Genomic DNA, 20,600 nt, shown 5'->3' on the forward strand with positions numbered 1-20,600 from the left:
CCTTTTCTCATTGCAGAATTTCTAGAGATAAAGTTCTACTTCAGAAAATAAAAACATGTAAAAATAACACACTTTTTTTAAAAAAAATCACTATCTTTAGGTATATGGAACAACCACCTTTTTATATATTTTTATACTTTATACAGATTTTCAAGATGTGGAATAAGGAACTTTATGTTAGAGAGCAACAGGATGCTTATGAGTTCTTCACCAGTCTTATAGATCAAATGGATGAATACCTCAAGGTAAAAACCTCAGGGATTTCTTCCCTTGGTTATATGCATCTCCTTGGTACCTTTTCTCTCTTTCTCCTTTGTTCTTCAGAAAAAAAGGCAGAGAGCCATTCAACATATTTTATAATCTATATAGCGTTCAGAAGTTTAAAATCCCTATTGTTTTCTTAGTCTTTTGCTCTGTAATATATCCACCTGATGTCTAAATGTATCTTCAACAGAAAATAGGAAGAGACCAAATATTTAAGAATACTTTTCAAGGAATCTTCTCTGATCAGAAGATCTGCAAGGACTGTCCTCACAGGTAATGTTGAATTTAGTGCGTCAGTTACCAAGTTATGTGCTCCCATTACTGTTAAAATATGTAGGTCAAAATAGCACAAGGTAGAGACGTGCCTTTGTGAGCCTCACAGCTATGGATAGCTATGGGGCAAATGCAGTATTCTTTCCTGTGCATACATCTTGTTAGTGCAAGTTGGGTAGGTGCTGCTCCATCAATGCCTTGACTATTTTTCTGCTTGAATTTAGGTATGAGCGCGAGGAAGCCTTCATGGCTCTCAACCTAGGTGTGACATCATGTCAAAGTCTGGAAATATCATTGGATCAGTTTGTTAGAGGCGAAGTGCTGGAAGGAAGCAATGCATACTACTGTGAAAAGTGCAAAGAAAAGGTATGGGTTCTTGAAGATTCAGCTACAGCTTGGTATTTTCTTAAGCGCTACATGGTCATAGAAGCCATACTTAGATACTGCTTACTCTTTCTATTCTGAAGATTTAATCAAAAGGTTAAATCCATGTAGATAGCATTCTTTATTCCCTGAAACTCATATTGTAGACTGCGTATTTAGAGGGGATGGCAGGATGGTAAAATGTTGTTACGTACCAGCCCATGGCATAAACTGTGTAATACCTGTAATAATGCCCTGTCTGTATGTATTATAGTCATCCTGTGGTTGTCCTGCCTCCCGTGGCTGTATTGTGCCTCAGTTCGAGGTGGCTGGCATTGTGCATCTGTAGAAGAATACTACAGAATGCTTGAGGTATATAGGTAGAGGTGATACTCTTTTTTTCCTTTTTAAGAGAACTACAGTGAAGCGCACATGCATTAAGGTCTTGCCTAGCCTGCTGGTGATTCACCTGATGAGATTTGGCTTTGATTGGGAGAGCGGACGTTCTATTAAATATGATGAACAAATAAGGGTAAGAAAACTTTTCTGTGGCACCCTCCCCCCTGCTTCTTCATGGTGTGGATTCTCACTCTTCATATTCATTCTTCCTTCTTTTCTCCATGTTTTGATGCAGTGGTTTTGATTATGTGGTAAACTTACCACATGATGATGCTACAGAAAATAAGTATTTTTCCTTAGAGTTTTTCTTGTCTGCAACATTCTCAGGGTCCTTTCAGAAAGCAAGAACAAAAACCCCCATAAAGACAGTTTATTTAACTTCTGCGTCATAAGGATAAAAAGTTGAAGTTCCATCATATTTTTCTTTGGTGTTCCCAATGTGGGAAGTATTAATACAATTCTCATAAAATTACCCTAAACACGTACACAATATAACCTCTCAGTTAATCTGAAATATCTCTTCAAACAGTTTCCCTGGATGCTGAACATGGAGCCTTACACCGTGTCAGGGATGGCTCGCCAGGACTCTTCCTCAGAAGTGGGGGACAATGGTAGAAATGCAGATCAAGGAGGCGGAGGCTCCCCGAGGAAGAAAGTTGCCCCTACGGAAAACTATGAGCTTGTTGGTGTGATTGTTCACAGTGGCCAGGCACATGCAGGGCACTACTACTCCTTTATAAAGGACAGGAGGTAATGGCCAAGAAGATTTGCGTGGGGGATTGAGAGCAGTCTACAGACTGCTTGTTTTGGGAAGGTATGGTGAGCCATGCAGAGCTCTGTTGGAAGCACTCTTCCCTTTCTTAACACCCGACGTGAGTGTTAAGACAGTAACACAATAATATGGGACACCACATTATAAGTGTCTCAGCAATTCTTACATACCTTGTATTCTAGTTTGAGGGCTTCCTATGATGCTTAGTTGCACTTGATGTGCTACTCATTTTTATCAAGCTTATTTTTTTAAAATGTAACTTTGAACTAAGCTTTCTATTTACTGTCAAAACAAGTACGAGTTCAGGGTTGTCATTTCTAGGATATTCAGGGTGGTTTGGTTTCTCACTCGACAATCCAGTAACTTTGTTTCTCTTGTGTTTCTCTTCTGCTTTGATCACAGGGGATGTGGAAAAGGAAAGTGGTATAAATTTAATGACACTGTTGTTGAAGAATTTGATCTAACTGATGAAACCTTGGAATATGAATGTTTTGGTGGAGAGTATAGACCTAAAGTCTATGATCAATGTAAGCAGAAGTACAGACTGATTTTCAGTAGCTTTATATTTCACACTGCTTCTCATTAGAGGTAGAGTTCGGTCCGTTATGTCTACTCCGAGTTACTTGGTCTGTCTACTAATCCTTCTGAAGCAGTTTTTTCCTAAAGTCATCTGTTTACTGAAGGACATAACAGCTTATATACAGCCTAGTATTAGCTGAACCATATTCACTTTGTAGACTTAGTAGCAGAGGAGATTCAAAAGTAAAATGGCATCTTGTTAAAATAGTTTCTTTAAAAAAAACCAACCCAACCACAAAACAGACCTTACTGTTGGCTGGTAAAAATGACTGTGCATAGAATATTGTGTGGCATCATACACTTAAACTTTCCAATGCTTTAAGGAATTAATTCCAAATACATTTCCACCAATATTCACTTGTTTCATAATTCTGATAATTATCTTTTTCAAATACATAGGCTTTTTGCAAAAATATTTTAGAATTCAGGTTTTTGTTATTCACTAACATGGACTGATATTTTGATCTGACGGATTACTTTGTACTGCCACAGTGCACGTTACTTGCACACCCAATTTCACTTTCCTATAGGTATGAAAAAGGTACTAAAACTTCAAAGGCCTTCATCAAACGTTTTTTTCTCCCATCAGCTAACCCTTACCCTGATGTGCGTCGGCGCTACTGGAATGCCTATATGCTGTTTTACCAGAGAGTGTCTGATCAGAACTCTCCAGTCTTACCAAAGAAAAGTCGAGTGAGTGTTGTGCGTCAGGAAGCCGAGGACCTCTCATTGTAAGTTCCTCTTATGTCTGTAAAAGTTTTTCTTATGTTCATATCTAGACCCTATCTTCAGAACTAAGAAATTAATAGTTCCTGTTTGACAAAGGAGTATACTGACCCATCTGTTGTGTTGGTCTGGTTTTTAAGCTGCTTAATGAACAGTCTTTTATTGCTTTTATAATTTCCTCTTCCATATTGCCATCTCTGCTGCAGTAAGAAGTTCAAGCTAACTGACAGCCTCAAGTGGTATTTAGAGTATCATCTAAATTTGCCTTAAGGTTATCTTGGCTGTACCAGTATTTTAAACTTGAACTGTAGATTTGTCATGTGATTTCGTTATTCACCTTGAGCTTGTATATATTTCAGATCTGCTCCATCTTCACCAGAAATTTCACCCCAGTCATCACCTCGACCCCATAGGCCCAACAGTGACCGCCTCTCCATATTGACTAAGCTGGTTCGAAAAGGAGAAAAAAAGGGGCTTTTTGTAGAGAAGATGCCTGTGCGGATATATCAGGTAGAGCACCCTGAAAGTGGCAACTAAATCCTACTCATAGGAAATTTAAGTATGTAGTAAGAGGAACACAGTAACTTTGAAGGTGGCCTCGAAGTAATTCCCTTACTGAACGCAAAGCTAGAAAATAATTCTGGATTCTGACATAAGGTTATTAACAAGCTGCTCAATGGTACATTATTTTAAGTTTTGATGTCCCTTCTCACAAAATTGACCCATCGTTCTTTGCTTTGAAGAAACTGCAGGCAAATTAGTCAAATGTGAGATATGGCAGCAGTCAGCATGCAAGCAGGGAGAGGTAAGAGCAGAGGAGATGCTTCATTTAAAGTACACTTGAGGAGTAATGGAGACGATGGCAAATTACAGTCATCCTTGAGCTCTTGAGTTCACAAGAATGTAGAAGGAGGAGGAGAAGTAAGAAAAATCAAAACCAGTTTCAATTCTGTTCATGTCTGTTAGCTTACATAATACTGAATATGATCTCAAAGGGGAAAACTGAATGTTGAAGGCAAATTTGCAAGTCAGGACTGAAAACGGAGGTGTGATGGCATTGGCAGAGCAGTGAGAGGATAGTAGAACCTGGATATTGGCTAGCTGTCATAAGAGGAAGGTCTCAAGTCTGCACGCCTGCAGCTCTGGTCCATACAGGAGAGGGTACAGTCTTGCGTTTGGCCTTCTGAACAGCACACCATGCTGATACGCACATCTGCAAGAGGGCCTGCATCACATACACAGTCAGAATAAACTGTGCAGGCTATGTATGGCCCTCCACGTGGGCTCTATCAGGGCATTAACAGTCACTTTAGGCATTCTTGTATCCAGGGTTGTGTTACTACAATAAACAGAACTTGGCTTGAATTTATGGAGAGTCTTTCAGCAAGATCTCATTTGAAAAAAGAAGGGCTTGGCATTTAAGTACATTATGGTGGCTGCAGCTTGCAATTATACCATGGCTTCTTGCTCTGTACATGTAAATTTGCTAAGCAAGCCTTTCGGGTTTGAAGGATGTTCCTCTTGGCTTTTTTATTAAAAGCAAGCAAGAAATAGAATTCATCAACTACTTCTTCCTTTTTCTTTTCCCTAAATGATTAAGTCCTCCTTCAGTTGTCTTCTGTTTTGTATTATCCTTGGAAGAAAATCACTGCTTTCATGCAAATCTTCTGACTCTCCTATATGTATTTTCCCCTCAACTGAAGTAGTGATTCAGAGTGTTGGTGTAGTTTAACCCCAGCCAGCAACCAAGTGCCACACAGATGCTGGCTTACTGACACACACCCCGACCTCATCCCGGTAGGACTGGGAGGAGAATTGAAAAAAGGTAAAATTTGTGAGTTGAGATAAGAACAGTTTAATAATTGACATAAACTAAAATAATAATAGTTGTAATGAAAAGGAAAAAGAGAGAGAGGAATAAAACCCAAGAAAAAAACTGATGCACAGTACAGTTGTTCACCACCTGCTGCATAATGCCCAGCCAGTCCCCCAGCAGTGATCAGCCCCTCCCTGCCAGCTCCTCCCAGTTTATAGACTGAGCATGACATTCTATGGTATGACATATCCCTTTGGCCACTTGGGGTCAGCTGTCCTGGCTGTGCTCCCTCCTGGCTTCTTGTGCCCCTCCTTACTGGCAAAGTGTGGGAAACTGAAAAGTCCTTGACTTAGGGTGAGTGCTGCTTAACACGCTCATGCTCTTAGTTGTTGCTATCAACATTATTCTCATACTAAATCCAAAACACAGCACTGTACCAGCTACTAGGAGGAAAATTAACTCTATCCCAGCTGAAACTGGGACGCTGTTTTTTAAACACCACGTATATTTACATAAAAGATGCAATTTTAGTTAGAGAAATGTTCTTTGACAACATTTTAATTTTTTTGGCCACCTTTTCTTTTACAGATGGTGAGAGATGAAAACTTGAAATTTATGAAGAACAGAGATGTATACAGTAGTGACTATTTCAGTTTTGTTCTGTCATTAGCTTCACTGAATGCTGTAAGTACCTAGATTTTAATCTTAGGGTGTTTGGAGTATGTTATGTAGAAAGGGTCACAACTAGGAGAACTGGGAGAGAAGGGTTGGTGTGATTGTGCTTTTCTAGATGAGCAATTCATTGACTCCAATAATTTTTCATGCTGATAACATCTGTCTCAGCAGACACCAGCTGCTGTTCTAGAAGTGGCAGAAACATCATTGTGACATAGTAAAATTTAGGAAATAGCGCGCACACCTCTTTCATTAATGCAAACTGAGCTTTAGAGGGACAAAATTTCCTCTCTATGTGGAAGATCCAAAAGTTGGTGTTAGTCACCTCAAAGTTGATAGACTTTCATTGGAAGTACAGTTTACTAATTAAGTTTTTCTGAGTGGAGTAATAAAAGAACTGGCATTTCTTACATTTCTGAAATCCAGAGATACAGTGGGCTTTACAGCCAACTTGTTCCGGTTATAGCATATTTGCTAACTCGCATAGTCGGCACTGGACACTGTTTTTAGCACAAAGTAATGCTTTGAGGAGGGGGGGTGTCCCCAGATGAAGTAAATTACTTGAATAGAACATGTTGATGTGTTTAAAGAGATAGTATATGCATTGCAGGCATACTTCTGCTGTGAAATAAGTTTGATGTTTCTTTCAGACTAAGGTAAAGCATCCTTATTATCCATGCATGGCAAAGGTGAGCTTACAGCTGGCAGTCCAATTCCTCTTCCAAACCTATCTCCGAACCAAGAAGAAACTCAGGTAAGGCCTTGTTCTGGGTGCTGTAACCACATATTCTGAGGCTTTCATGCTTATCATACCTACAGCACCTTGAAATACTGCAGGTAGCATAGACATTCGCAGGAGTAGCAATACATTTCTGCTTTGCATTGGAGTCCCATGACAAAGAAATCTGAGAGAGGAAGGAGGGTTGTGTATAACCTGAGTTTGCTGCCTCTGCCAGCTGTCCGTTATTTCGGTGGTAGTGGATTGGGCATGGAGAGGCTTTAATGGGTTTAAAGACAGCCAGTTATTCTGTAGTATTTCTTGAAGTGTTTTTGTCTTACGCCATCTAATGTATGTTCAATTAAAGTAAAAAATTCTTCCTATTTGACAAGAAATAATGGCTTAGGTTTTGGAGGTGGTTTTCCTCTTTCGTTACTGGCAGTTGTCCCTGTTTTGTTAAAGGGCTGATACAGAAGAATGGATTGCCACCATAGATGCACTACTCTCCAAAAGCATTGATGCTTGTCAGTGGTTAGTTGAATATTTCGTTGGGCCAGAGGGCCGGGAGCTTGTAAAGTAAGTACTGGTAATTCTGTCTTGGGTGGTTTGTGTCTGTGCGGATAAAGCTTCCCAATAACATGATCTGACTTACACTGATGTATTCCCAAAGAGCTGACTGTGCGCATTCTTTAAACAGACAGTCTAGATAATCACTTAGGGGTTTATTTCTAGTGTTTTCTCTAATTGTGCAGCTTTCTGAGTAATTCTGAAAATCTAATAAAATAGTGCAGCGTACATGGAGGAGGATAGAGAAGTTTAATTCTAATGGAGTGCCTTGGAATGTGTTCACATCTAGTTGCTCCTGCAAGTGGTGGGAAAGGAGAACATGGTGAAGGTGTCTGGGGTAAGTTAAATACTTACCTGACAAAGATGACAGATAAACTGGAAGTATTTTTTCTTGAAAAGCTCAAGATCAGTTAATAGTGTTTTGAAATGGTGTTCTATTGGAGTTCTGATACAGAGAGGTGTGTGTCAATGTAAAGAAAATTTTATCTTTATCTTTGTACACGTTGATTCCAGTTCTTTTTGCAGCTTCACCTTTTATCTTCCAGGACTTTCCTCCTGGAATGCAGTGTGAGAGAGGTGCGAGTTGCTGTAGCCACTATTCTTGAAAAAACCCTCGACAGTGCCTTGCTTTATCAGGAGAAGGTCAGTGTCACCTCATCACCAGTGATCCTGTGGGTTGTCTCTACCTAATGGCTCTTGCTGTGTTTGCTGACAGTGCTGTGTGATTTGTAAATTATAAACTGAAAGGGTCTTGTCTTGATCATGCTCAAAGCTCTTAGTTTACTGAATAGGTTAATGCTTGTCTGCTCACGCCCTAGGAGGTAACGTGCTGCTGTAATTCTCAGAATGTAAGTTCAAAGTATTACTTACAAACAATTCTGCCTAATTTCAGCTTGTCTTATAAACTGGTATCACATGCTCTTTTAATAGGCTAGAAACAGTGTTTTCTTAAAATTTGTTATCTTTTTCTGATTCCAGAAATCAGCTTAATTTCTCACTGATTCTCCTTCTTCGCTCAGAAGCGTATAGCAGTAGTAATTGAGTTGTCTTGTTGCAAAGAGACCATAAGTATGGTTCTTCTTAGAGCTTTAATTTTCTATTAGCAAATTGTGGCAAGCAAGTTGGGAAGTACAGCTTTGTTACGTTTTGTTTATCTTAATATTCTAAGAAAACCCAGCAGGAAATTTGTGAAAAGGTGTCAACTGTCGAATGTTTGAGATTTGACTTATTTCCCTTGGGGTAATTGAACCAAATATTTTGTATTAAGAGAACTCAGACAGAAGCGGTATCTATGTTCTGGCATGTTTCTCTAGGTTGTCAATGGGGCCTTGGATGCTTTTGAATGTCCAAGTCTGTTTAATCTGAAATAATTTTTTTACAACAAATTTCAATATTTGGCGCAACAGAGTGCGGGGTGGGGTGGGGTGTGTGCAGGCTGTTTCTATCCCGTTTCTGGAATCTATCTGTTATTTTTCATCTAGTGTCGTGGAGGGAGGATACTAATGTTGCATAGGCTTCTGTTAATGTTTGTCATATTTAGAGCTTTAAGGAAAGATTTCTACAGGGTCCTACAAGCTGAATACAGTAGCAGGGAGATGAACATTTACAGTGTCATTTGATTTTTGGTTACTTCCTCTTGGCTGTTAGTTGCTATCTATTAACTGAGATGTAATAAATTACATACCAGTGTGTATACCCTTAGTGTGCTTTGCAAACTAAACACTACCATTGCTTTTTGCATAGCTGAGTGTGATAGCATACTAACATGAGACCTTGAGTGGCAGTTTACTTCTAATCTCGTTTGTTTTGCATTACTATGGTGACTGGAACATTTGAACATCCGTTCAGCCTGAGGAGTAATTTGAATTGCTTTAAATAGATTGCAAACTTACGTAACTGCTGAGTCCTCTTTGAGCAAGTTACATGTTAATGCTTTCATTACTTCCGTGTTGCACATATGCAGCATATGTGGGAGCAACATGGGAGAGCTGCAGTCCTGTGTTAGCTACTGGTAGTCATCACAGCAAGCGTATCTGACCACACGTGCAATTTTGTTAACCATACCTTAACTCTGATATGTGAAACACTTGTTTTTAAAGCAGTAGCCAACTCTTTACATTCAAATTAATAATTTTTTCACAGTTAAAAATGCTACATCAATTACTGGAGGTGCTACTTGCTCTGCTGGATAAAGATGTACCTGAAAACTGTAAAAACTGTGCTCAGTACTTTTTGCTATTCAATAACTTTGTACAGAAGGTAAGAAGATGCTGGTTTTTCATGCTATTTTAACTTTGAAGGACAATAATAAAGCAGCTAGTCATCTATATTCATAGGAGGTTTAAGTGGCACATTAAAACTCTTCCAGAACTTTTATTAGAGTATTCTTTTTTTCTGTTTTTGAAAAGTAGATGTCCTTAAACACTAGATTAGGACAAAATCACACAAAAATATACCGGCAAAGTATACCAATTGAAGATGTAATTTCCAGAAGTCTGAATATTGGGGTTCTGTTATGGTGGGGATGTTCTTGGTTGTTCTTAAAAAAATAAAATATATATATTCAGTGTTCAGGATTTATGACCTATAGGAAGCAGAATGACTGACTGGACTGGACTGTTCACCTCAGTATGATTTCTCTTTATTCCCCTATTCTTTATTCTTTTCATTAATATGACACTTACTTAGCATATGCTGATTCTCGGCTGGTTTATAAAGTGTGCTCTGTATAACAAAACAGCTTTGAGAGGTGTTTCTTATTGATCTGTGTGATGAATTTTTATATTTTTTTAGCCCATGCATTTTACTTTTGTTCCCTAGAGCATTGATTCTCTGTCTGCACAGGAATGTAACTTCTTATTGTTGTCTAAACAGCAGGGTATAAAGGCTAGCAGTCTCCTTCTCAGACACTCTGCTTTGAGGCACATGATCAACTTTATCCTTGGCCCCAATCGGCAGAGTAATCAGGTGAAGTATACATAGCATGCATTGTGCTGTAGTTTGTCTATCTCCATGTTTTTAATGATGCTTAAATTACGGACAGGTACTTTTCAAGTGGTAGGATAATAATCCTTGGCTTATTCTGTAAACTTCATGCAAGTCTTAGTCTACCTATGTGTAGTTAGCATGGAAATAGCTATTTTGCCAGAAGAGAGCATTGTGGTTTTGTTAATAACAAAATTTTCATCAGCTTCAAGGTATTAGAATGTGGTGGTGGACAGTTAAGGACATTGCTTTGGTTTGACTTAACAGAAGTTGACTAAGTCAACCAATCAAAAGTTAATTACATCTCTCCTTTGGGTCAAGCAGAATCGCAGGTGGAGTTCAGCACAAGCACGTGAGTTTGGATATCTTCACAATACTGTAGCACTACTTGTTTTGCACTCTGACGTCTCCTCACAAAGAAATGTTGGTAAGAATTGCGTTTTTGCTTTTGGGTGACTTTACGTTTCAGTTACTTTGACTGGGAGTAACTTAAGAACAGTGAGGAAAATACAGTAACTTTGAATTGAAGTCAATAATGGTTAATGTATGTTTGGTTATTTTTTATTTTGCTGTAAATGTACTAAGAGGCTGTGGCAAGCAGATAGTATTACAGGTACTTGGCAAGGGGGGTGGGTAGAAATGTTGATATTAACATTGTGTCTTCCTCCCCCGCCCCCCATATGCCTAGAAGATCTTTCCTCATGTGAATCAAGCTGTGTCAGGCTGTACTTTGCTTAGATCTGTTATGCCTTTTGCTAGTCTGAAGGGGAGTATTTAGACTGATGTACTGAATAACAAGCAATTAAATACTCTCCCAGATATTTCTTACAAGAGGCAGAAATATCCAAATAAAGATAATAAAGGAATAAGTTCAGAACTTCAGTTTCCTGAAGGAGCAACTTTAAGTCATCTTTTTAAAAGAATACCTTGATTTCTGTCTAGGGTTAAAAGTTTCTGAAGTTGGAGGCAGTTAAAAGTCACAAAGTAAAAGAATTATAAACATTCTGAATATGATGAATGTGCAACAGTGACTGGGAGTGAAACTAAAGCTCAAAATACTGATAGTAAATATGAACATTTTGCTTTGTCCTTGCAGTTCCTTTGCCTATGTTATCACTAAAGTAAAGGACACTTCAGTGTGCAAAAGATTGTTACTGGGAGTGGTACCATACGAGCTATAAGCTAGTTGGGATGAGTGTCTTTAGAGATTACATGGTGCCAAATGAGCAGCAGTGTCTTCAAGGTGTGTAGAACAAACTCATTTATTAGTGGATTGTTTTTGTATTTGCTGTTGTAGCTCCTGGTCTCTTTAAGCAGCGTCCACCTCTAAGCATCACTGCTTCAGGTCCGCTTTTGACACTCCATGAAGAAGTGGAAGCCTTGTTATTCCTGTCTGAGGGAAAACCCTACTTAATGGAGGTATCTTCTAAATTCTGCCCTGCTTGAACGTAAAAGCTGGTCTGATGTCATTTCTTTGAAGTATCCTTGTACCAGAAACACTGAATGTTAAAAAGCAGCTGGGGAGTATGCGATTACTGTTTTCAGCCTAAGCAAGAAGGCACTTTTGGTTTATTCTAGTATATCTCTAAACTTAGGGGTCCGGTTTGAGAGTTTACAAAGTTGGCAAAGGCAGCTGAACACATTTGGCAAGTGCCTGTGCAGTCAGTTACCATGTCAGCTGGAGGTGTGCTAACTTGAATTGCTCTGACTTAATGGTTCATGCTTGACCAGACCCTTGGAGGTGGGCAGCAGGAGCTGAATGGAGTGCTGTGAGGGCAAGGGTTCAGCTCACTGAGCCATGCAGGTGGCGGGGGAAGAAGCTGCACCCTTCCTGGAAAAGACTTAACACTTTATTACAAACTTACTTAAAAATAATTGTATGGCTGTGTGTGAAATTGTTTGCACTTTTCCATTAGGTGATGTATGCGTTACGAGAGCTAACTGGATCTCTGTCAGTTCTCATTGAGATGGTGGTGTACTGCTGCTTTTGTAATGAGCACTTTTCCTTTACTGTGCTACACTTCATCAAGGTACAGAGATAATCAAGATAAGCTATTTGCATAGGTGTTTCTGCTAGGCTTTGGTCATACTGTGTGTTGTGGGTTATAATGGCACTGGGATCTGCAGAGCAATCAGTACAGTTTGTCGGATTTGCAGGGGAGTGTTGGTGGGTTTGGGGGGTTTTCTAGGCTTTTACTATTTAAAACAACAAATTCTCAAAAATCTCTAAAGCTGTCTTGTAATTCTTTGCATCATCAGCATATTTTACTATCTGAGTAACTTTGTGTTTCTTACATTCAGACTCAGCTGGAAACTGCTCCACCTCATGAACTGAAAAACATATTCCAGTTACTCCATGAGATACTGGTAGGTGAAGGGTAAAGACTTGTACAGGATAGGTTTTGTATCGATGCATAACAAAAAGGTCAGGATGCACTGGTAACATCAACATCCATGTATCTTTTAATCCTTCAGTTTGGAGTTTTCATTACTTTTTAAATTACTGTCTTGATAATCTGGTAATATATGAAACCTCACGTTTCATTTGTTTTTCATGTTGAGGTGGTTAAAAACATTCTTTAGAATAGATTCAGGTATCACACACAACTTACACTGATCTTTTTCTTTCCTAACAGGTTATTGAAGACCCATTACAAGTGGAGCGCATCAAATTTGCCTTTGAAACTGAAAATGGATTAATAGGCAAGTAAGCCAGTGGGTGAACACTCCTGTCTCCTACTGACCCTTATGTTGACAGTGGTTCATACCATGTCCTAGTTTCTAATCCTTCTAAACTGTTTTACTTCTCAGGGAAAACAACTTGACACATTTCATTTAGCCACCACCACCTCAGAAAACGCTCTAAGGAAATCCAAAATAAGCATTAAAATACTATAGTAAGGGCAAACTGGAAAGGAATTTAACTGGGAAAAATTCATTATCTCCCACAACAGCAGTCAGGAACCCAGAGAAGAGTAGTACTTACATACTTAAAAAGTGACATTAAGGAACCTTAACCAAGAGGTTGGGCAAGAGAACTAATTCTTTTAAATAAGAAGCAGATCAGGAAGTATGGAGGAGGAAGGGGGTGATTAACATAACAGAGTAGCTCTATGAATCCTGTAACCTTAAAAATCAGTTTTTATTTCCTACATATCTCAAGGAATTGCCAATCTTTTTGTTTTGTAAGCATCCTAATTACCATTGAAAGAAACTGGTTCAGCATGGAAGGATGCTAATACTACTAATTGCAGGACAGCCTCTTAATCTGACAGGTGGCTCCGATTGTTGCTGCTCATACAAAGTATTGTCTCTCCATTTGATACAGAAACTTTACTGAAGTGAAGTTACTGAAGCATTCAGAAGCAACAGAAAAGTCCCAGAAGTGATGAGAGCTACATATGAATCAGGAGAAGGGGTTTTGCGTGCAAGAGATACGTGGGGTAGCCACATGGTGCTCAAAGAGCACCTCTGATGAGTTAGTGCAGCTTGAGCATGTCTTTCATAGCTGTTTGGATGAGAAGCTGCTTCAGATTGTGGCTTTCACCTTAAGTTATTTTAGATTCTGTTCTGTTTCCTTCTGTGAGAAGGAAGCTTTGTTCTTTTTTTCTCTTTTATACTTCAGTGCTCTTCTGTTTGGTAGTTCCCATGTATGACTGATAGAGGAAAAGATAACATGCGGCAGTGTAAGGGAATAACTGAGTGGTTTCTTTATTTTTCTGGGTAAATTGTTCCCACTTGGACCAATTCTGTTCTGTAATGTGGGCCATACGTGACCTTTTTTCCTCTACAGAAGAGGTGTAATTATCCAATTGGATTTTTATGTTGAAGGCTTCAAGAACTGCTGTGAGCTTTGGGAGTGAAAGTTGTAGTTTTACCTTGGAGTTCCCTTGCAACAGCACTGAACAGCACCCAGTCTCACTGCACGTGGACCATGGTGTATCCATCGCATCGGCTTAGTTTTACTCCAAGAAAAGAAATCAGCAAATAGTAGTTTTCTGTGGCCCTCAGTAGGTTGTTTGTGCATAATTTGCAGTACATCAAGTGCTGTGATTTTAATAATCTGTGTTTTGACAGTAGTAAAACTGGCAATCTGTAGTTCCCTAGTACTTATTTACCAACTTCAGATGTTTCACTACAGTGTTCTTAGCTGACTGCTATGGACAGAGCAACTTTTGAGTAGCAGATCTGTTTGTGGCAGCTCTGTGGAAATCTTTGTGCTTCTCCTCAGTCAAAGAATTTTGTTAAAAGATGTGGGAATTCACGGTATAGAAAACTTCCTGGTAAGAATGGCCTGGGGTTTTGCCCAAATCTCCCATAGAAGAGTTTCATGGCTGTTGAATTCTGCTATGCTTGTTTGTGTGAAGAAGCTTTAAACATTCTTCCAGCTTTGCAAATTTGATCCAGGTGGAAACTGGTGATCTGGTCCGTTTACAGGGGTTTCAGACATTTTTTTTTTTCCCCTTCAGATAGATGTAACCATAGCAATTATCTAACATAGACTGGATTATAGGGGAAGAATAACTGCATTAGGAGAGGACTGTTTAAAATTCAGGTACCACATTTGAAAGAATTACTGCCTTTTCACTTTGATCTATTTTTAATCCAATAGAGTTGTGGAAGTACTCAAAACTGCCAGCAAGCAGTACAGCACTGTGATTAACACAAATACTCATGCGTTTAACATCTGTAGAAATAACTTCTACCACCTAACTGGAAATTTTGGCTTCATCTTTATGTTTTCAAACTGGCTGGTACGCAGAAATCTGAATTATGTTTTTTGCTCCCACGTGTTTCTCCTGCAGCCTTGATGCACCACAGCAACCATGTGGACAGCAGCCGTTGTTACCAGTGTGTCAAGTTCCTTGTTACCTTGGCTCAGAAGTGAGTGATATGGGTTTCAGAGTGTAACCCCATCCCTACCTTAGGCCCCTCTGTGACTCTTTAGGCTGCTATTCTTTCAACTTTTGGTCAGCTTTATCTTTTGTTACTGTGATACAAGTGGTGCTCAAAGATCTTCAAAGTACATGGGTCAGTATGAAGTGAAATCTTTACTGATTAGTACCCAAGACAGATTTCTCGCTTAACAACTGATAATTGCTCTATATAAAGCTACATTCTGTAGAGCAGGAGCCTGGCATTAAGACAGAGATAAACTTACAGAAACTGTCCCAGATTTGTGAAATATTGTAATTCCTACATTCTCTTTGTTTAGAACTTGATGTGTGTCCCGATTAAAGCATAGTTCTGAAATACGTGAATCTGTGTGGTAGACTGCTTTGTGTAAACTTTACTAGGTATTACTGCTCTTGCTAATTGAATTAATAGCAGGGCTGTACAGTTCTAGTCAGTGTTTGCAGTGATAACAGTGCTTGCAGAGGGCAGCAGCACAGAGAAGACACCTTGGATTATTTTTTTTGTTTGCCAGAATGCCCTGTTTGTGACTAATGATTATCATTTCAATTTCTGAGGTGCCCTACTGCGAAAGATTATTTCAAGGAGAATTCCCACCACTGGAGTTGGGCTGTGCAGTGGCTACAGAAAAAGGTAAATCTGGTTGTGACTTCGTGGAGAAACTACCACTTGTTTACAGTGAGAATTATGAAGTCTCTGTCCTCTATATGGCTCTCTGAGATGACTCTAAAGACAAAATACAAGCTACTTCATTTTTGACAAGGACAGTTTGGATGAAGCTAAATCTGATGCATGCAAGAACTTCAGTAGCCCCACGTGTTTCAGGCATAGATTGTGTGTACAGTGAGTAAAACCAAGTGTGAATGATCGTAGTGATTATTCCTTGCCATATGGGAAGCTTTCAGTGCCACTGTATTTTGTGTTGGAAGGTTTCACTTTTTTAAAAAAGCAGTTTTTCCTTTGCCTGTGTGTTGATGCGAGAGAATGTGTAAATGAGTGGATTCCTTACAGAATCGTTGCAGCTTTGCATAAAACATAGCTGTTGACAGATAACAGCTTTTTCCTCCCACGTGTTGTTTTTGTTCTTCCCTCTAAACTTAACATAGGTTGGACAACACATCTTTATTAAAAACCCAAGGACACTTGGAAAACTTAAAGCTCTGCAGAATTGGCCCAGCTTTGCCTCCAGTTGAGCAGGGCCATGCTTGGTCTCACAGCACTGCACGTACAACACGATAGTATGCCAGCTCCAGGCTGCCTTTCTTTCCTGACAGCTGCTGCCAGGCAGATGTCAGATGCGTAAACTAGTACTGTGCTGAATGCTGGAAGCAGAATTAGTGGGACGCTTGCAGTGCAGCTGGCACAACTTGTTGCCACTCTTCTCTTGAAACACAGCAAACTGACAGGTCTGGATAGTCCTGCTGTACCCATTTTTCCTTTCTACTGGCTCATGTAAACCCTGGCTCCACCGCTCTTCAGCTGGCATCCAGTAACTTGCACACATACATGTGTGCACACACATACCAGGTAAATGGAGCTGGTTGCTGGTTTTCAACTGAGGGCAATAGCCTCTCTGTTTTGGCAGCATTAAAAGTGCATGCTTCTCTGTACCCCGGATCTCTGCCTCATTGGCAGAGGATGCAGGGAGTGTGTTCCAGACTTGTTAGTTCACCTACCATCAGAAATGGACAAGGCTTTACAGATGTAAAACTCATACAGCAATTTTGTGGCTTTCTTGGCTGTTTACGCAGATGTCCGAACATTACTGGGCTCCACAGAGTAACGTATCCAATGAAACATCAACTGCAAAAACATTCCAGCGCACTATTTCAGCACAGGTATGTGTCAGCCTTGGGAGACAACGTTAAACTTGCTTCATTTCCTTTTCTGCTTTTCAGGTAGCATCTTTAGTTTTGGCAACTTTAGCATATTCCAGTCCATTTAAGACCGTTCTTCCTTGAGAAGCCTAGACGCTGTGGTTGTTCCCGAAATAACTAACCCTTGCATGACATTAGTCAATAGCTCACAGCTATCTGTGGTGACTCAGCTATCTCACTACAGCAGTTATATTGTTTCAGAATCACCTTTAAAAAAAATAATAAATACATATATATAAAAAATAAAAATAAATAAAGGTATTGCTGTGGCCCCTGACACTCTCTTGGACTGTTTCCAACTCAGGACACGCTGGCCTATGCCACAGCCTTGCTGAATGAGAAAGATCAGTCTGGAAGCAGTAACGGGTCAGAAAGTAGTCCAGCCAACGAGAACGGAGAGAGACATCTGCAACAGGTAACAATAAAATTAGGGCATGGTTATCTTCTGTTGCGTTGCTCTGTTAGACAACGTGTTCCTGGGGCTCGGGTCAGAATGGTCACTGCATGTGGACATGGTAGTTGTGCGCCTCCACTGAAGTAATGTGCCTTATCTTTCTCTCCCAATCCCTTGTGTATATTGGAAGGGCTCAGAGTCTCCTATGATGATCGGTGAGCCTAAAAGTGACCTTGATGATGTTGACCCATAGAGGATACCTATGAACACAAGAACAGATCAACTCAAATATTTAATGCCTGGTACCTACTGAAACTGGAGTCCCGTTGCTTATACCATTAGAAGAGTCTGGAAGAGGAGTGGCTTTACAGGATCAGAGGCAATGCTGGAGGAGGTTGTTCCCCTGAGAGCTAAAAGCATTTTTAACCACGAAGGCTTCAGATCAATACATGCTCTAGAAAACTGCATCTTCACCTGCAGTAGCTTATGACAGTCCAGACACCCGAAAACAGTTTGACAAGAAGATTTTATCAAATACACAAACGCTAGTGGTTGAATTTTTATGTGAACATTAAATGAGTGAATGTAAAACTGTTGCTTTTCTGTGATGCTGCAAAAAAATTCTGTTGGTTTTTATACAGGAAAAGAAAACAAAAACAGACTGTCCTTATGTATGGAGGGCAAATTTTTAATCTTTCTGATAATATTGAATAGAAATATTCAAATTTCTGTAAAGATGTGTGATGACTTACATTTCATTGTAAAATATTAGTTAAAGAATGGGTTTACATAAGGACTTCTGTATTTAATATGTCTCCCTGTTATTTTGTAAAGCTCTTTATGAGAAGGATCAGCAAGATTGCTCTGTAAAGAGAGTGATTCCTTACAGAATGGTTTGGTCAAGGAGCTCTGGAATGGGTAGTCTTTTCTGGTACCCTTCTGAAAGCCACAGACAATTGGGAAGGGCAATAAAAGAAAAGCTTTGTTCTCTAGCGTTTGTTAATAAAGGATGTTGGTGAATTTAAAAAAAAAAGTTAATGAGTAGTTTAAAAGAAAAAAGCACTTTACGATGAAATTCTGTTGCAGTTTTACTCATTAAATTTTTTTTAACCTTTGGAGACATATTGAATAAAATGTAGTCTCAATCATGTGATCTGCAATCACTTGCTTGTGCTTTGAAATTACTGAGAAAGTTGGTATTGGTTGTATATGATGAATAATTCCTTGACTGAGTTGGGGACACTGTTGTGCAGATTTTATAGCAATTTTAACACAGGGAAAGAATGATTTGGCTTTGTTTGTATTTTCACTTGACCAGGCAACATTTAAAATATCACAGCTCTTTTGATTTGCTCATAAACAACTAGAAACCAGTTGGGATGATTTGAGCACAGTTTTGTTTTCCACGTCAAGTGCAGTTCAGTGATTTCTGGCTCTGGATACAAGCTTCTTTGTGCCAACTGACTCTTCATCTTCTGTACATTTTGCGTTTGTCACATTTTCTGCACTGCTTTTTGCCTTTATTTATGGATTCTGCCTTACTTTAAAAAAATTATATAAACAAACATGCACAGAAATGGGGGACATCTTTAAGGAGTGCCTGGGTACCTCCAGAATAGATAAATTTGCCAAGTTAAAGGCACAACCAGCCAAAAAGTGCCTTTTTTTTTTTTTCTTTTTACATACTGTTGCGGAAACAAGAAGCAGCAGACAGCTTTTCACTGTTGTGCACTAATATTGAAATTAACCAGTCATTTCACTGTTGGAAGTAGACATCCGATCTGATTTCAGCTGTACAGCTTTGTAACTTATTGCAGGTTAAGAGAGCCGTTGTCATAAATTGCGTGTGCAAAGAAGTAAGGGTGGCATTGTAGTGAATCTCTCACTTGCTTTTCCAAACGATGTCTTCATAGACACATGGCAGAGTTAGCATTTTATAAATGTTTCTGATAATGTGCTGGGACATTTTAAATGTGATGTTTTAAATTAATTTTGACTAAATCGCTTCTTACAGATACCCCTTCTTCCTTCCCCCATCCCTAATACTTTGTTAATGGGTCATAAATCATCACAAGAAGTCAGTACACAGCGGTGATGGTGACGGAAGAAGCTGGTAATGTTCCTATGGGTTGGCACCACTTGTCACTTCAGGTTCCTGTTATTTCCTATGGAAACAATGTCCTCGATTACCGGAGGCCCAGAGAAGCATTGATAAGAAAATTGCATCAGGATGGCTCATCACCACTGTATACTTGAAACCAATACAAGCTTTTTCATGATTCTGCTCACGCTTGTACAAAGTCAATGGTTATAATTTGCAATAAGATGATACTTGGTCAATTATTTTTGTTTCCAGCTGCTGTCATTTGAACCTGCTGAAGATTATTTTTTGGAAAATAGAGTTCAACAAAACTAGTTTTTGTGTAAATTGTGATGCATTTCTATGTTGTAATTTTTACTGCCAATCTTTTTGGATGAAAATGTTTTTATACAGCTTACAAAATGTTCAGTGAGGAGCAGCCGCAGCCTGCCTGTGAGCATTCGGGGAGATATTGTCCGATTAATACATAGACATTTGGCACTGGAAAAATGGGCAGTCTTGATGAACAGTCTCGGGATTCCTGGTCAATGGAATAAAGTTATTCCTTTCACAGAAAACTAGTGTAATCTTTAGACTGCGCATACGTGGCTACGCTGTTGTCTTGTTGATCCTCTTATCTTGAAACTTCTTAGGCCAGTCCTGCAGCTGATAAGCTCAGAGAGGTTGCCCTGATTGCCATTTTGGCTCCTGTCCAGAGTAAATCAAAGCAGCTGAACGGCCCCTGGAGCTGCACCACTGTATATCCTTATGCCATGGCACCTTCTGGTGCACTGTCAGATCTGTATCTGTGTGCAGTTTCTTTGCCTCACCTTCTTAGCAGAATGATATACCCTGGATACGCTTGCAGTCATGGATTAGACCGACTTCTGTGTGTCAGCAAGATTTGCAGGTGATCTGGACTTGGATAAATACTGCTTTTTCGGTTGGTGCAAGATGCAGAAGGCTGGACATGCAGCAGTGCCACGGTGCTGGTATTCCCCTCCTCACCTGCCTGCTGCCTTCATAAGCAGAACTAGGAGCTGCAGACAGGGCTGCTGGCCCCGCTCTTCCTTCCTGACGTGGGTGCCTTTGTCCTCCACGATAAGGACAAAGACTTCCGCATTTCAAGCATGACCCAGCCTGTGCTCTCCTCCGGCAGTGCCAGTCCTGGGAGCACAGACGGGATGTTGCAATGCTG

The 20,600-nt window shown here is 39.7% G+C and overlaps 1 protein-coding gene across 1 annotated transcript in view; it reads left to right on the top strand.

Annotated features, from left to right (window-relative positions):
* USP24 (ubiquitin specific peptidase 24) overlaps positions 1–19,980 on the top strand; it is a 65,866-nt gene extending 45,886 nt beyond the window's left edge. Inside the window, exons 45-68 of the mRNA XM_056355488.1 lie at positions 147–245; positions 455–537; positions 762–903; positions 1,313–1,432; positions 1,829–2,049; positions 2,474–2,598; positions 3,240–3,381; positions 3,736–3,886; positions 5,781–5,876; positions 6,518–6,621; positions 7,048–7,161; positions 7,698–7,794; positions 9,295–9,411; positions 10,027–10,119; positions 10,462–10,564; positions 11,435–11,556; positions 12,054–12,167; positions 12,439–12,504; positions 12,774–12,840; positions 14,943–15,021; positions 15,609–15,684; positions 16,803–16,889; positions 17,233–17,343; positions 17,513–19,980. Coding sequence (XP_056211463.1) covers positions 147–245; positions 455–537; positions 762–903; positions 1,313–1,432; positions 1,829–2,049; positions 2,474–2,598; positions 3,240–3,381; positions 3,736–3,886; positions 5,781–5,876; positions 6,518–6,621; positions 7,048–7,161; positions 7,698–7,794; positions 9,295–9,411; positions 10,027–10,119; positions 10,462–10,564; positions 11,435–11,556; positions 12,054–12,167; positions 12,439–12,504; positions 12,774–12,840; positions 14,943–15,021; positions 15,609–15,684; positions 16,803–16,889; positions 17,233–17,343; positions 17,513–17,575 — 2,592 coding nt within the window. The 3' untranslated portion in view covers positions 17,576–19,980. The remainder of the gene's footprint in view (positions 1–146; positions 246–454; positions 538–761; positions 904–1,312; positions 1,433–1,828; positions 2,050–2,473; positions 2,599–3,239; positions 3,382–3,735; positions 3,887–5,780; positions 5,877–6,517; positions 6,622–7,047; positions 7,162–7,697; positions 7,795–9,294; positions 9,412–10,026; positions 10,120–10,461; positions 10,565–11,434; positions 11,557–12,053; positions 12,168–12,438; positions 12,505–12,773; positions 12,841–14,942; positions 15,022–15,608; positions 15,685–16,802; positions 16,890–17,232; positions 17,344–17,512) is intronic.
* Positions 19,981–20,600: the final 620 nt, after the last annotated feature.

The sequence above is a fragment of the Falco biarmicus genome, chromosome 11 (assembly GCF_023638135.1).
Source record: "Falco biarmicus isolate bFalBia1 chromosome 11, bFalBia1.pri, whole genome shotgun sequence".
In the NCBI taxonomy this organism is placed as follows: Eukaryota; Metazoa; Chordata; class Aves; order Falconiformes; family Falconidae; genus Falco; species Falco biarmicus.